Below are 14,142 nucleotides of genomic sequence, written 5' to 3'. Positions count from 1 at the left end.
GGGCGGCAGGGGGGGGTTGCGGGGTGGCGGTGGGATGCGGTAGAAGCCCATTGGCTTCTATGGGGCATCGTCAGATTTTTCTGGCGATGCCCCCCGCCGCGGTAACCCGATAACGGGGGTTTTACCGCTTTTTTAGCTTAGAGAATCTCCCCCATTATCTAAACTCTATTTTTAACAGATTGACAATCCTAGGTCCCTAGGAAAATGATGCGGGGCCATTTTCCCATTGATTTTCTTACTGTGCATGTGCCAAAAACCGGTACAATGGCAGCTGCAAAATTTACCTGGTGGTCTCTACAGCACTGCTTCTGTCAACACTGGACTCTGGAGGGTAAGTATTAACAAAATGGCATGTGTGGTGTGGGCCCCTCGGACCCCAGGGGCCTGTGTGCACTGCACACACTGTACTCAGAGATAAGCCTAGCAACCCACAAAAAAGCTCTTGGGTTTGCTCATCTAGCCAGAGGCATATTTATAATAAGTGCAGTAGGCGTGAAGCACACAGGCCCCTTTCCCATTCTTCATCTTCTCTAATTCCGATTCAATGAGCCTTTGAGCACAGAGACTGACCCAGTACTGTGCATGTGGCCAGCTTCTATGAACTGTTTTGGCAACAGCCCATCGAAGGCAAATTGCGGTCCCAGCACCTATACAGGCATCGGGACCAGCATATGCTCAGTACAGACGTGGGACTGCGCATGCTGCAAACTCCAGAATTTATGGGCTGCCCGGCGTCCCGGAGGGAGGAAACACCTCCCAATGGGACTGCTTTGGTGACTGGCAGGTCGGACTTCCAATAGGAAGTCACTGCCAGTCATAGTGAAGCCATAGCAGTCTCACAGGCTGCATCTGGCTTCATTACAGTGGCGGATTTTACCCCATTGGTAAAAACCACCACTGATTATAAGTATGCTAATGTCACAAGTGCCGGCGCCAGCACTTTTAGCCTAGCACACCTGTGTGCCTTATACAGCACAGTGTACACATATCAAGATACAGCCACATTTACTGTTCATGTGTAGCACGTGTGCCTGGTTTGCTACAGGACCGTACTTCATCAGTGTATACTTGCACCTGCAATCTGCTAGGTTCAAAAGATGCACTTATGCTGTATATATATATATATATATATATATATATATAGTAGACTTACATCCAGGTTTAAATAAAGCGCACTTGACTGAACACACAGTCACTGAACTTTGCCAACATGTGGACGTCCTTCACACCTCCACCCTGCCTCTCCAGGTGTGAATGTAGCTGTGATTAAAGTGCATATGGCCATGCGGTGAGTATAAATGAGCATACGTCGCGCTCTTCAACAAATTTTAGTCATCAAATAATGAAAATGAAAAAAAAACCGCTTACCACACCCATTAATGCTGCTCCTAAACCAATAAGAGGACTCACGGCCACAATAACTAGAGTCAGTTTCCAGTTTCCAATAAAACCAATCAGAAATCCAAAGATGAATGTGGAAATCCGCTCGATGAAGATTGCTACTTGATCAGCAATGGCATTGTTTATTTTATTTATGTCACTGTTAAAAGAAAAGGAAACAGATTAATGGACAATCACAGCCCCCCGAAGGAAAACATGTTGTAAGGGGTAAAATATAGCATGCATACATAAACTATTAGAAACTGAACTAGCTGCTTAAACACCCTACAGTGCCCCCAGTTTACATCCTTCTACCCATAATGCTAAGTTCAATCTATCGGATTGGACCCATCAGCGGCACATCGCGGGTGCTTTCACGCGATGTATCCGGTCCGATTCTGAAGTGTGTGCTAGCGGTGTGCCTTGCTGTGTGTCCTACCTCCGGGTGGTGGGTGCTGATCTGCAGCAAGTGGTGAGGAGCAGAGGGGTGGGCGTGATCAGCAGAATGGACACACCAGGAAGTGGGGGTTTTAGAATAAAAAAAAAACATGTGAAATGACTAGCCGGCTTCTGATTGGCTGAGAGCTACAATCAGCGGCCGCCCAGAAGGGAGGCCGCTGATTGGCTGAGAGTGCTCTCTCTCAGTCATCAGAGGCCGGCCAGTCATTTGATACCCGCTGCTGCCCAGTGTGCCCACCCCGATGATCACCGCCAGTCTCACTGCTCCTCACCGCCCTCTGCAGCTCCCCAGTTACATGTGAAATATGGGGCAGCTGCCAGGCAGCTCACAGGAGAATTGGCTTAAAGTATGGGGGCCTTAAGATATTTAAGGTCATTGTAATAGACAAAACCATAAAATATGTAGACAAACAGAAGCAAATCCTGTAGCTCACCACATAACTGACCCTAAGTATAACATATAAACACAAACCACTTTATATATTTTTTCTGTAGTTCTTTTGACATAGTGGTGCTGTGATATAATTCTCATACTCTAGGGCGCCGTGATTTGAAAACGTTTGGGAACCACAGCTCTAGGATAATGGGTTATTCTCAATTGCTTTCTGGCAACTACCCTGTATCAATAACTGTTTGATCAACTCATTGCTCCTACTCTGAAATTCTTGTGTTAAGTTCTCCAACAGAATTGCAGTCAAACCAGCCAATGTCTAGCCTCATTATTTTCCGGAAATATTCGCTCCGGATAATTTGGATTTGACGAGCTGCTGCCACAACCCAGAGTGAAATCTGTTGAAAAAGAGACAAACAAATGCAATGCCGTCATTTCTGTACAAAGCATGCATATAGGCCCTTATTCTGGTTCATTTGTAAAGGCAAATTCCTTCTTAAATGGACAAAAGCATGTGCACTGCAGGTGGGGCAGATGTAACTTGTGCAGAGAGAATTAGATTTGGGTGGGATTTTACTTCAAAGTGAGATCTATATTGCAGTGTAAAAATAAATCAGTCAGTATTTTCCCTGCACAGAAACAAAAAAACTCACCAAAATCTCTCTCTGCACATGTTACATCTGCCCCACCTGCAGTGCACACGATTTTGGCCATTTGAGAAGGAATTTGCCTTTGCGAATGAACCAGAATAAGGGCCTAGGAATATAATATGTACAGCAGTATATGCAATATGTGAACTATTAACAGCTATAAAAAAAATAACTTTTCTTTCACCAAGAGCAATGGATGCTCTTTATTTTGAAAATAATAGCTTTGGCATTTCACTGGGAAAACTCTTAATTATAATAATAATAATAATAATAATAATAATAATAATAATAATAATAATAATAATAATTGTATTTATATAGCGCTCTTTCGCCAATAGGATTTAAAGTGCTTAGCAGATAGAATGAATGTAAACAGTACAGAAACAGTGAAGTACAGAAAAGCTTTTCAGAAACAATACAAAAGGGAATGAAGGAAATGCTTGAGTGAACAGGAAAGTCTTGAGTCTGTTTTTGAAGATTTAATATATTATATTATTTAATACTTTTATAATTATATATTTTGTAGTAGCGCAGCTCACATGCTTTTTGCGTGATTGTGTGCTGTTTTTGAAGCATTCTAGAGTGGGGGCCTCTCGAACTGTGCGGGGAAGTGAGTTCCATAAAGTCGGACCTGCATGGCTAAAAGCTCGACCCCCAGATGAACTTCAGAAGATTCTAGGTACTGCTAATTGTCCTTCATCTACAGATTGCAGCAATCGGGTGGGACAGTATGGAATCAGAAGCTGCTTCAGGTACCTTGGGCCTTGGACATGTAGGGATTTGAAACACATTTTACCCTTGAAGATGATTCGCCAATCTCTTCTTATAAGGGAGAAGAGATTGGGAGATATGCGGCTGGAACGGACTTGGTTGGTCAGCAGCCTGGCAGCTGTGTTTGGGAGAGGCAGTGCATGGTATGTATCAGTCCAGGCAGAGAAGGAGCCATGACTGCCTAGGTGGTGCTCAGAGAGTGTTGGGCACACCCCAAAAATGATGCAAACAGGGATCACTGTGCTAGGCCACTCCCCTCCCCTGAGGGTATGCCCACACCTATCGTTGCTCCACCCATTTTTGGTCCGAGTGTGCCTCTGGCATGGCAGGTCCTAATTCTAAAAAGATTAAAGTTGGAATTAAATGAAATCCATATGTAGGACCTTCTCATAGTCTGTTCATATTATATGTCTGCTACATTTGTAAAGAAAAGGCCAGCTAGTATGTGCATGCTGAATGGGAATTATACACACCAAGTAAACGGCGCTAATGGACCACACTATTTAGTATTCAAAAAATGTACAAATTTATTAAAAATACATAATACAATTTAAACAATACCACCGGCCGGTAGAGCTACCAAAAACTGTGCACAGTAATTTCTGACCATAAAAATGATAAAATAAAAGAAAAAAAGGGGGATAAGACTTCTTTCTTTAGGCTGCAGCATGTAGAAAAATATCAATGTTCCATTATTATTAATCTGGGATTGCCGATTTATGCTAAGGCATATAATGGTTTTTGAGGCTAGATGGCTTTATTTCTCTCCTATTATGTCCACTTTAAACAGTCCCAGAAATCTTAAGAAACACTTTGGTGAACTTTGTTGTTAGATATATTTAGCAAGCGTGTTAGTCATTCACACATACAGGCTTATTAGCCTTTAGAATTGCTCCAAACTGTAAGTGCTCAGCCAATCAAGCAAAGCAGCGTTTTCTTGAAGAAAAAATAAATGATACTTATGCCTCCAAGCGAGTGCTTTCAAGCGAGTCCAGCGCTTCAATGCCCACTATGGGGTGGGAGTTCGCTGACCTGAAGCGGGTCCCCGGCTGTTGGTCTTCCCTATAGTACAGCTCCTCTCTGGGACTCACAGCTCCGTCGGTTCTCCCCGGCTCACGTGGTAATACTTGTTTGCGGAAGTCAAAGTGACGTTGGATGACGCGTTTCCCCGCCTGTTCCTAGTCAGCGGCTTCATCAGATGATCCGTCACACTACATCTCCGTCTATTTGTACCTGCTCGCGCCGCCCACATGGGCGTGGATTTTGCTGTCATCAGGTTCTTAGCGCGGCAACTCCGTATGTTATTAACCAAGCCTCGTTTTTACACGCCATTTGATTATAAGAGCCAAGCCTCGTTATGGATGTTACAACAAACTTTACTACTTTTGTATGGCAGCCAAGCCTCTTTTTCAAGCCCGGTCTCCATTTTTATTTTTATATACGTGACTTCATTGCTTGGAGCAAAATAGCAATTCACAAAATTTAAAATATAAAGAAAATAATAAATAAAAACATTTTATAAACATACGGAATAATACTATAGTTTGCTTGATCGCCATGTTTTTTTATGTGCAAAATATTCTTATTTATGTACACATATATTTACATCATAATTTTGTTCCTAGAACAAAGGGAGGAGAGAAAAAAATATATAAGAAAAAATTTTTTTTAGAAAAAATGAGAAAAATGAACAAGAGTACGAGAGGGAGAGGAAGATAGAAAAAAACACAATATACATACTTATTTGAGAGAGATAGAGTATATGGGAGAAAGAGACAGAATATCGATTAGATATATATACATCTTATGTGTTGATGAGGTTTTCAAAATTGATAATGGATAATCCTTATTATTAGCCATACAGACAGCAGGTAAGTATTCGGGCAATGAAAAAATAAATAAAATAAAATAAAATAAATAATCCTAAATAATAACCATATACACAGCAGCAATAAAAGAAAAGGAAAAACATTTTTGAAACAACATCCAATAAGGATGTCTAAAGTAGACAAGGTAGGTATAGGGATCTGGTCTATATTTCGAAAGGTAGATAGGGATCTTAGTCCAACTTAGAGTTGAAGTTAGATTTTATATATTATTCAATTCTATGGTTTCATTTAAACCGTTAGGTATCATTGTCCCTAACTGGAAAATCCAGTAAGCCTCTCTTCTACATAGCATTCCAAACCGATCACCCCCCCTTTTTGTTGGCTTTATATATTCTATAGCTTTTATTGAGACATTGTTCATGCATTGATTCTGGCAAATAGAAACATGTTTAGATAAGGGGTGTGTTTTGACTCCTGATATTATGTTCCTTTTGTGTTCCATAAATCGTATGTGTAGGCATCTTGTGGTGCGGCCCACATATTGGAGGCCGCATCCACAGTTTATCAGATAGATTATATAAGATTGTTTGCAATTAATAAACTCTTTGATCTTGTACACATTTTTATTTACCGATGAACTGAAGTCTATACTTTTTTGTTTTTCACTGTGTGCACATGTATAGCATCTGCTGTTACCACATTTATGAAAACCAATTGGGAGTTTAAGCCAATCCTTTTTGAAAGCACTCGCTTGGAGGCATAAGTATCATTTATTTTTTCTTCAAGAAAACGCTGCTTTGCTTGATTGGCTGAGCACTTACAGTTTGGAGCAATTCTAAAGGCTAATAAGCCTGTATGTGTGAATGACTAACACGCTTGCTAAATATATCTAACAACAAAGTTCACCAAAGTGTTTCTTAAGATTTCTGGGACTGTTTAAAGTGGACATAATAGGAGAGAAATAAAGCCATCTAGCCTCAAAAACCATTATATGCCTTAGCATAAATCGGCAATCCCAGATTAATAATAATGGAACATTGATATTTTTCTACATGCTGCAGCCTAAAGAAAGAAGTCTTATCCCCCTTTTTTTCTTTTATTTTATCATTTTTATGGTCAGAAATTACTGTGCACAGTTTTTGGTAGCTCTACCGGCCGGTGGTATTGTTTAAATTGTATTATGTATTTTTAATAAATTTGTACATTTTTTGAATACTAAATAGTGTGGTCCATTAGCGCCGTTTACTTGGTGTGTATGTTTTTTGTGTTTCTGAGGGCTGAGTATCCCTTATAAACGGAAGCTGGGACCATCACTAGTGCCCTGCGCTTGGTTATACTTGTTTCGGTTTCTTGAATGGGAATTAGCCTATAGGAAAACAGCCATTACACATTGGCCCTGATTCTGGTTCACTTGCAAAAGCAAATTCTCTCTCTAATGGACAAAACCATGTGCACTGCAGGTGGGGCAAATGTAACATTTTTGTGTTATTTTGTTTCTGTGCAGGGTAAATACTGGCTGCTTTATATTTACACTGCAATATAGATATCATTTTGAAGTACTAGCCCCACCCAAATCTAACTCTCTCTGCACATGTTACATCTGCCCTCTGCAGTGCACATGGTTTTGTCCATTAGTGAATTTGCTTTTGCGAGTGAATCAGGTTCAGGCCCATTAAGTATACATATGAGGAAATAGTGAGCTGATGCATCCTGTAATAGGAGGTACTTTACAGTGTATAAAATGCTACATTTTAATTGAGCACCTGTACCTGGAAGTAGCTGAGCACCAGGACGACCGCTCCAATGGCAATGTAGTAGTACGCAAATTGTGTCATCTCTGTTTCAAGGTTTATTCTGTGAAGTAGGGAAAAATATTACAGCAGCGGTACTAAAGGTGAGATGGAGCACTGAGTACAGTCAGAAGACCGACCCACCCCTCCCACAGCCTAAGCCTAGCTGCCATCTCCCACAGGCTAACGCTATTCTCTCCCCGCCCTGGCATCCTAACCCTCCTAGTGCCCAAACCTAACCCCAGCACTTAGCAGTAGGAACTTTTGGGATTCTGCGAACAGTCAGGAGCCCACAGCAGGGGTTTTGACCATGATAAATAGATAGATAGATACTGGGGATGGGGATACGGTCACTAGGTCTAAAAAGGGTCGACATGACTGAGTGCCCACATGCCGGAAGGTCGAAATGACTGAAGGTCGACATGAGCATTAGGTCAACATGGGGTTTTTCACTTTTTTTGTCCTGAATTTCGACACAATCGACATAGACACTGAAATATAGCACATAACCCATGTCGACCCTCCTGTATGTTGACCTTCATACATGTCGACCTAGTGGTGTCGACCTAATGCTTGTCGACCTAGTTGCTGTCTATCCAATGATCCATACCCGTTGGATGAATGGATGGATGGATGGATAGATAGATAGATAGGTAGGTAGGTAGATAGATAGATAGATAGATAGATAGATAGATAGATAGATAGGTAGATAGATAGATAGATAGATAGATAGATAGATAGATAGATAGATAGATAGATAGATAGATAGATAGATAGATAGATGTGGTATAATATACCTTACCCACAATCCACTGTAGAATTCTCCATTTCAAATGCAGAGCCATTAATCCAACTGACGGTGCCATTTACACATGTTTTATTCTTATCCTCCAGCACTTGATTTTCCTTTTCAAATGCTATAAATGTGTCAGTCATTAGACCATAGACGAAAAGCATTATGGGTTGAGCTGCGCCGTGGACCAAGGAGCACACACCTCCTATTACCATCATAACAATGTCCTTGGTGGAAGCATAGCGGAACTAGAATGTGACACAATAAGGTTAGGATGTCACTACGGTATCAACAGTCACTGGACATATAAAGACTTTCCATTGTCTGATTCCAACTAGTAATGTACACAACATAACACAACCAGGTTGGACAAGCCCCAAATCTCTATAGGGGAAATGTACTAAAGAGGTGATGTCGCCCATAGCAAACAATTATATTCTGTCTCTCATTTTCTAGGATGCAAGAGAGACAGCATAGACAGAATCTGCTATGGGTAACATCACCTCCTTTCATTTTTGGAATCTTTAGTGCAGCGGTGTAGAACCTCCGGCCCGCGGGCCGTATACGGCCCCCGGAGCCGGTCTTTGTGGCCCGCCCACCCGCCCGACGGCTGTACAGCGAGTCAAGTACAGGCGAAATCTCACGAGAGCTACCGACCTCTCACGAAATTTCCCCTGTATGAGACTCCCTGCACAGCCGCCGGACCACACAGACCGGCGACTCATAACCTGCGGCAGCCGCCAGAGCGTGGGACGTTTGCCGCAGGATGATTTGTACGTTTTTGTTTTTTTAAATGGCCCCCGAGGCATTATGCCTCAATGCAAAAGGCCCTTTGGACCTCAGAAGGTTCCCACCCCTGCTTTAGTGTATTTACCCCTATTTACTAGATTGTAAGCTCCTCAGTGCAGGGCCCTCTTCCCTCCTGTTGTCAAAGCCCTCTTCTCTTCACATTTCACTCACAGCTTTCCCATTCCTACTTAGATACCATCTTTGTCCACATACTCATCTCCATCATTGGCCACAAGCCTCTAGTATGTTGATCGAGTCCTCACTACTCACTACTCCCTGAAGCGGAGAGGGGCAGGGTTACCGAGTGACTGGGACACACGTGCATGTGAGACGCTCACGCGTTCCAGTCAGATGAAGTCCCTCTCAGCCAGTGTTCGCCAGCGGGGACATTCTGGCGAGCCCTGGAGATGAATGAGAGGGGCTCCAGCTGTACTTCTTATTTACACCTTCAATGCAGAATAAAGGAATACATTGTGGTCGCTGTAGTACTTTCATGCACTCACTGTGTTCTCTTTATCATTACTGAAATATTGGCAACTACAGTTAATAGGTGTTTTTTGGGTTATGCAGTGGTGGGATTCAATTAAATTAACAACAGGTTCTATGTCCTAATGTCCATTGCACATTAAGCCACAAGCCATAATGCCAATAACACATAAGGCCACACACCATAATGCCCATTACACACCGTGATGCAACACACCGTGATGCCCGTTACACATTATGCCACACACCATGATACCTATTACATATTTGACACATAAATGACACTTACCTACATGCTCATTGCTAGGGGGGGTGGCTTGATGTCAGGGACTTCATGCTCGTTGCCAAGGGGGCTTTATGCCAAGGGGGGGGGGGAATTGCTCATTGCCAAGGGGGGACTAAATTGCTCATTGCCAAGGGGGAGTAAAATGCTGCCGCACTTTGTAAGTAACAGCGCCGCCAGCTGCACACAATGTAAAGCTATGACAGCTGGGCAGAGAGCTCTGGGTTGCCCTGCTGTATACTGAAAGCAGGTCTGCTGCTATTTTGAACTCTCCCGCTGGACTGCGGGCCATTAGGAGCTTGGGGCCCATCAGCCAATAAGGAGTCACCACTACAGCTCCTGAATGGCTGCCGGACCATGAACTCCAAATTTACTTGCAGTCCAGTTGGAGCATTCAAAATAGCTGCAGACCTGCTTTGTGCAGTGCAGTGTACAGCCGTGCAGTGCACATCTATCCGCCCGGCTGTCACAGCTTTACCTTGTGTGTGACTGGCCGTCTAAATTACAAGAATCGGAAGGCTCTAGCACACGGATCTGCAGATACCCCAATATGTGCAGTCAGTAACATCAAAAAAAGTAGTTTGAGGAGGAGGGAGGTGTGAAAGAAAGAGCAAAAGAAAGTGATGGACACAGTAGGATAGGAAGGTGATAAGAATTCAGGATTTTAGTCATTCATCATTTCCTGCGTCCCACTACTGTTCTATCAGGGTATAAAGGAAAACATTTACCAACTGGAAGAATCCAACCCGAATTTCTTTTTCTTTCTTTTTCTTTGACTTGGCTTCGAAGCTAGAACAGGAGAGGATAATAAGCAAAACATCCTACAAATCTTGTTTTTGATTTATTTGTAGAGTTGCATATACTGTAACCAAACTTTGGGCCTTATTCTAGTTCATTCTTTCTGACAAAATCCTTCTTAGATGGACAAAACCATGTGCACTGCAGGGGGTCAGATGTAAAATGTGCAGAGAGAATTAGATTTGGGTGAGTTATTTTGTTTCTGTGCAGAGAAAATACTGACTGCTTTATTTTTACACTGTAATATAGATCTCACTTTGAAGTAAAACCCCACCCACATCTCACTCTCTCTGCACAAGTAACATCCGCACCACATTCTGTGCACATGGTTTTGTCCATTTGAGAAGGAATTTGCCAGGAGAGAACCAGAATAACCCCCTTGGTCATCAGAATATATCATTAAAATCCAGTCTTGATCTGTCTCCAATAACCCAAGGGAATCGTTGTGAATCTACATCATGCAAAATGTTATTAACATATTTTTAAATTATAAACCAGGAATTCATTTCTAAAATGAAAGGGAGATGTTTTCCAATTAGAGGAAACACATTTACAATGCTATTTGTTTTTGTTTTTATTGCTATATAAATTCATGCATAGGAATCAATACATTGGGATTTTATTCATGTCTTTAAACAGGATGGTATCTACTGTATAAGTGGTTAACGTCCCAATGGTCGTGATGCTGACAACAGTTATAAATACCCATGGTCAGTGACTATTTTAGCCCTGACCCTAATCTTAACCTTAACACATCCAACCAGCGGCCTAACCCTAAGGCACCCTAACCCACCGCTCCTGCAGTCTAATGGTGCCCATACACAGTGCAATTTGCTCCATGCTTTTTGAGCTATATTGCTTTGCATTTTTTAACTGCTCCATTCAAATGCTGCTCTATTATTCCAATATTGCTCCATTGACTGCAATCTAGTGGCCACCGTAGTGCAAAACACTTGATTTTGGAGGAGCAGCATTAGCCTTTTAGTATATACAGTTGGAGCCCCTGTCAACTTTGTTCCTTAGGTCGTGGCTCACCATGGCTAGCCATGGCTATCCTATTGATCTCAGCAGCAATACAATACATAGAACAATACAGTAGGGGATTAGCATAGTAATCCTATTACTCACTTGATCCAATTAACAGGCTAAATAAGGAGGACTCTATCTGTAGGCTGTGCCTACATTTGAAATACAAATGGTTGCTTTGGGCTCTTTAATTAGCTGAAAGGGTGGAGTTTGGCTATTGCAATGGATGCCGGATGATGCTCCGACAGTGGGGATCCCGACAGTCAGTATCCCAATGTCGGGATCCTGGCTGCCGGTGCTCCGACATGGGGGATCCCAACTCACAGGGGCTATTCTCCCTTGTGGGGGTCCATGACCCCCATAGAGGGAGAAAAGAACCTGTGGCGAGCGTAGCGCAAGGAGCTTCTTTGCGCTCACCCCCCTGTCCGAGCACCGGCAGTTGGGATACTGACTGTCGGGATCCCCACTGTTGGAGCCCCATACCACACCCAGAAAAATGACGCAGAAAGGCTGGCAACAGCAGCTGATCTCGCTGCCCCTATAGTGCTGCAAACAAACATCTGTGAATCCTGCAATGCCATTAGTAAGCATAAAGCTGCACTAACTAGGGCAGGCATTCCCAACCACAGTCCTCAAGACACACCAACATTGTAGGTTTTTACCCCCCCATACACGGTCCATTTAACGGATCCGTTCTGTGCTGAAACAGCACACATCGGGGGTTATTCTAGTTCACTCTTTCTGAGAAAATCCTTCTTAGATGGACAAAACCATGTGCACTGCAGGTGGGGCAGATGTTACTTGTGCAGAGTGAATTAGATTTGGGTGGGGTTTTACTTCAAAGTGAGATCTATATTGCAGTGTAAAAATAAAGCAGCCAGTATTTACCCTGCACAGAAACAAAATAACTCACCCAAATCTAATTCTCTCTGCACATTTTACACCTGCACCCCCCCCCCTGCAGTGCACATGGTTTTGTCCATCTAAGAAGGATTTTGTCAGAAAGAGCAAACTAGAATAAGGCCCATCGTATCGGATCGCATCCCTTGTGCATGCAGTGTGCATGCACTGCGATCCGATACGATGTTTACCTAGTACAAAAAGTATGTGCAGCACATACTTTTTGTACCGTACTATGTGATGCGCAGGAGCGCGCATCGCATAGTACAAAACGGAGCCGGCGAAAACGGAGCGTGTATGGGCTCCTTTAGTGATATCCAAGCTTCAGCACAGATGGTTTAATCAGAATCCCTCAGATACTAATTAAGTCACCTGTGCTCAACCCTGGATATCTACAAAACCTGCACTGTTGGTGTGCCTTGAGGACCGTGGTTGGGAATGCCTGAACTAGGGGTCTCAGTGCTAATTGATATGAGCTCATCTTGTCCATGATTTTTCTAATTGAACATCCCATCATTTTAAATGCTGGATTCTGATCATTATATCTGAATACATACCCATCTGCCAGAGATTGCAGTTCTCCATCTGAAAAATAACAATATATATATATAGGACAGTGTTTAAAAGACAATCTCTGTGACATCTATTTACGGGTATGGGTTATAGGTCGACAGATGAAATAGGTTGACATACATTAGGTCAATTTGGTCATTAGATCGACACAAGTATTAGGTCGACATGGATAAAGGTATGAGTATTTGATTTTTTTGATGTCTATGTCGACTTAAGTTGACATTGACAATGTATAAGTGTACCACATGCCCTCACCGGGCTCGATTCGCTCGACATGCTTCGGGCACGGGGCCTCGCTACCCTCAGCACACTATTATATTTCACTCTATGCCCACTTTGATAATAAAGTGTAAAAAAAACACCTTTAAAATAAAAACATGAAAAACACTATACCTTTTCCATGTTGACCTAATGCTATTTCATGTGTCGGTCTGATGACTGTCGACCCAATGCTTTTAGATCTAATGACCACATCTCCTATTTACTAGAACTGATCTATCTGCAGGGACATTTTTTTGTGATATTAAAACCACATTCACATCTTTTCTGATATATTTTTCTCCTTTACAAACCAGCCACAATTTACAGTATTCTATTCAAAAGGCAAATGATCTGTGAATAGTCATAGGCATAATTATTCTGAAATAATCCACTGTGTTGTTTTGTTGTCTCGTCTGTGGTCAATTACAGTAAATTCTCTGTTAAAATGTGCAGATGCAATTTACTGAAGAAATCCTCTACCTCTGAGTGATTACCTCTGTCAGGTATCCAGTAAGCTATAAATGCTCTCATTGCAGTTAACCAGACAATTATAATGGTGGGAACCACCACACCTCACTAGCCTGCCCAAAACTTCCGGAACTTGGAAGCCAAGCAGTGAAGGGCCAGAACACCAGGGGCCAAATGTAATAGAGTGAGAGTTTCCGAAAGTGATAGATTTTGGGTGAGTTTTCCCATGTTTTTTAAAGCGGCAATCAATTACATGGCAAAATCAACCTGCAATATTCTTGCAGCTTCATATCATTGCATGAATTTGTTAACTACCTTTAATTTTAAATTCTTCATGTATATCTTTGTTTTCAAATTTTCAAGTAAAGTGTGCTTTGCAATTCACCAGTAGATTATTATTAGTAGATTACACACACCATAACATTGGGGCGGAGCGCAGCACTAAAAACCTGAATACTATTATGCAACCTAAAGGATTAGTCATCATTCAGTGCA

The 14,142-nt window shown here is 42.2% G+C and overlaps 1 protein-coding gene across 1 annotated transcript in view; it reads right to left on the bottom strand.

Annotated features, from left to right (window-relative positions):
- LOC146020633 (bile salt export pump-like) overlaps positions 1-10,405 on the bottom strand; it is a 91,758-nt gene extending 81,353 nt beyond the window's left edge. The window contains exons 1-5 of the mRNA XM_083153892.1: positions 10,350-10,405; positions 8,073-8,311; positions 7,250-7,334; positions 2,495-2,628; positions 1,369-1,540 (exon numbers count right to left, since the gene is read on the bottom strand). Of these exons, the coding sequence (XP_083010018.1) occupies positions 1,369-1,540; positions 2,495-2,628; positions 7,250-7,334; positions 8,073-8,281 (600 nt within the window). The 5' untranslated portion in view covers positions 8,282-8,311; positions 10,350-10,405. The remainder of the gene's footprint in view (positions 1-1,368; positions 1,541-2,494; positions 2,629-7,249; positions 7,335-8,072; positions 8,312-10,349) is intronic.
- Positions 10,406-14,142: the final 3,737 nt, after the last annotated feature.

This window comes from Crinia signifera, chromosome 7, assembly GCF_055691185.1.
Source record: "Crinia signifera chromosome 7, ASM5569118v1, whole genome shotgun sequence".
In the NCBI taxonomy this organism is placed as follows: Eukaryota; Metazoa; Chordata; class Amphibia; order Anura; family Myobatrachidae; genus Crinia; species Crinia signifera.
The sequence above is the reverse complement of the archived record's forward strand: the minus strand, read 5'-3'. Positions and strand labels throughout refer to the sequence as shown.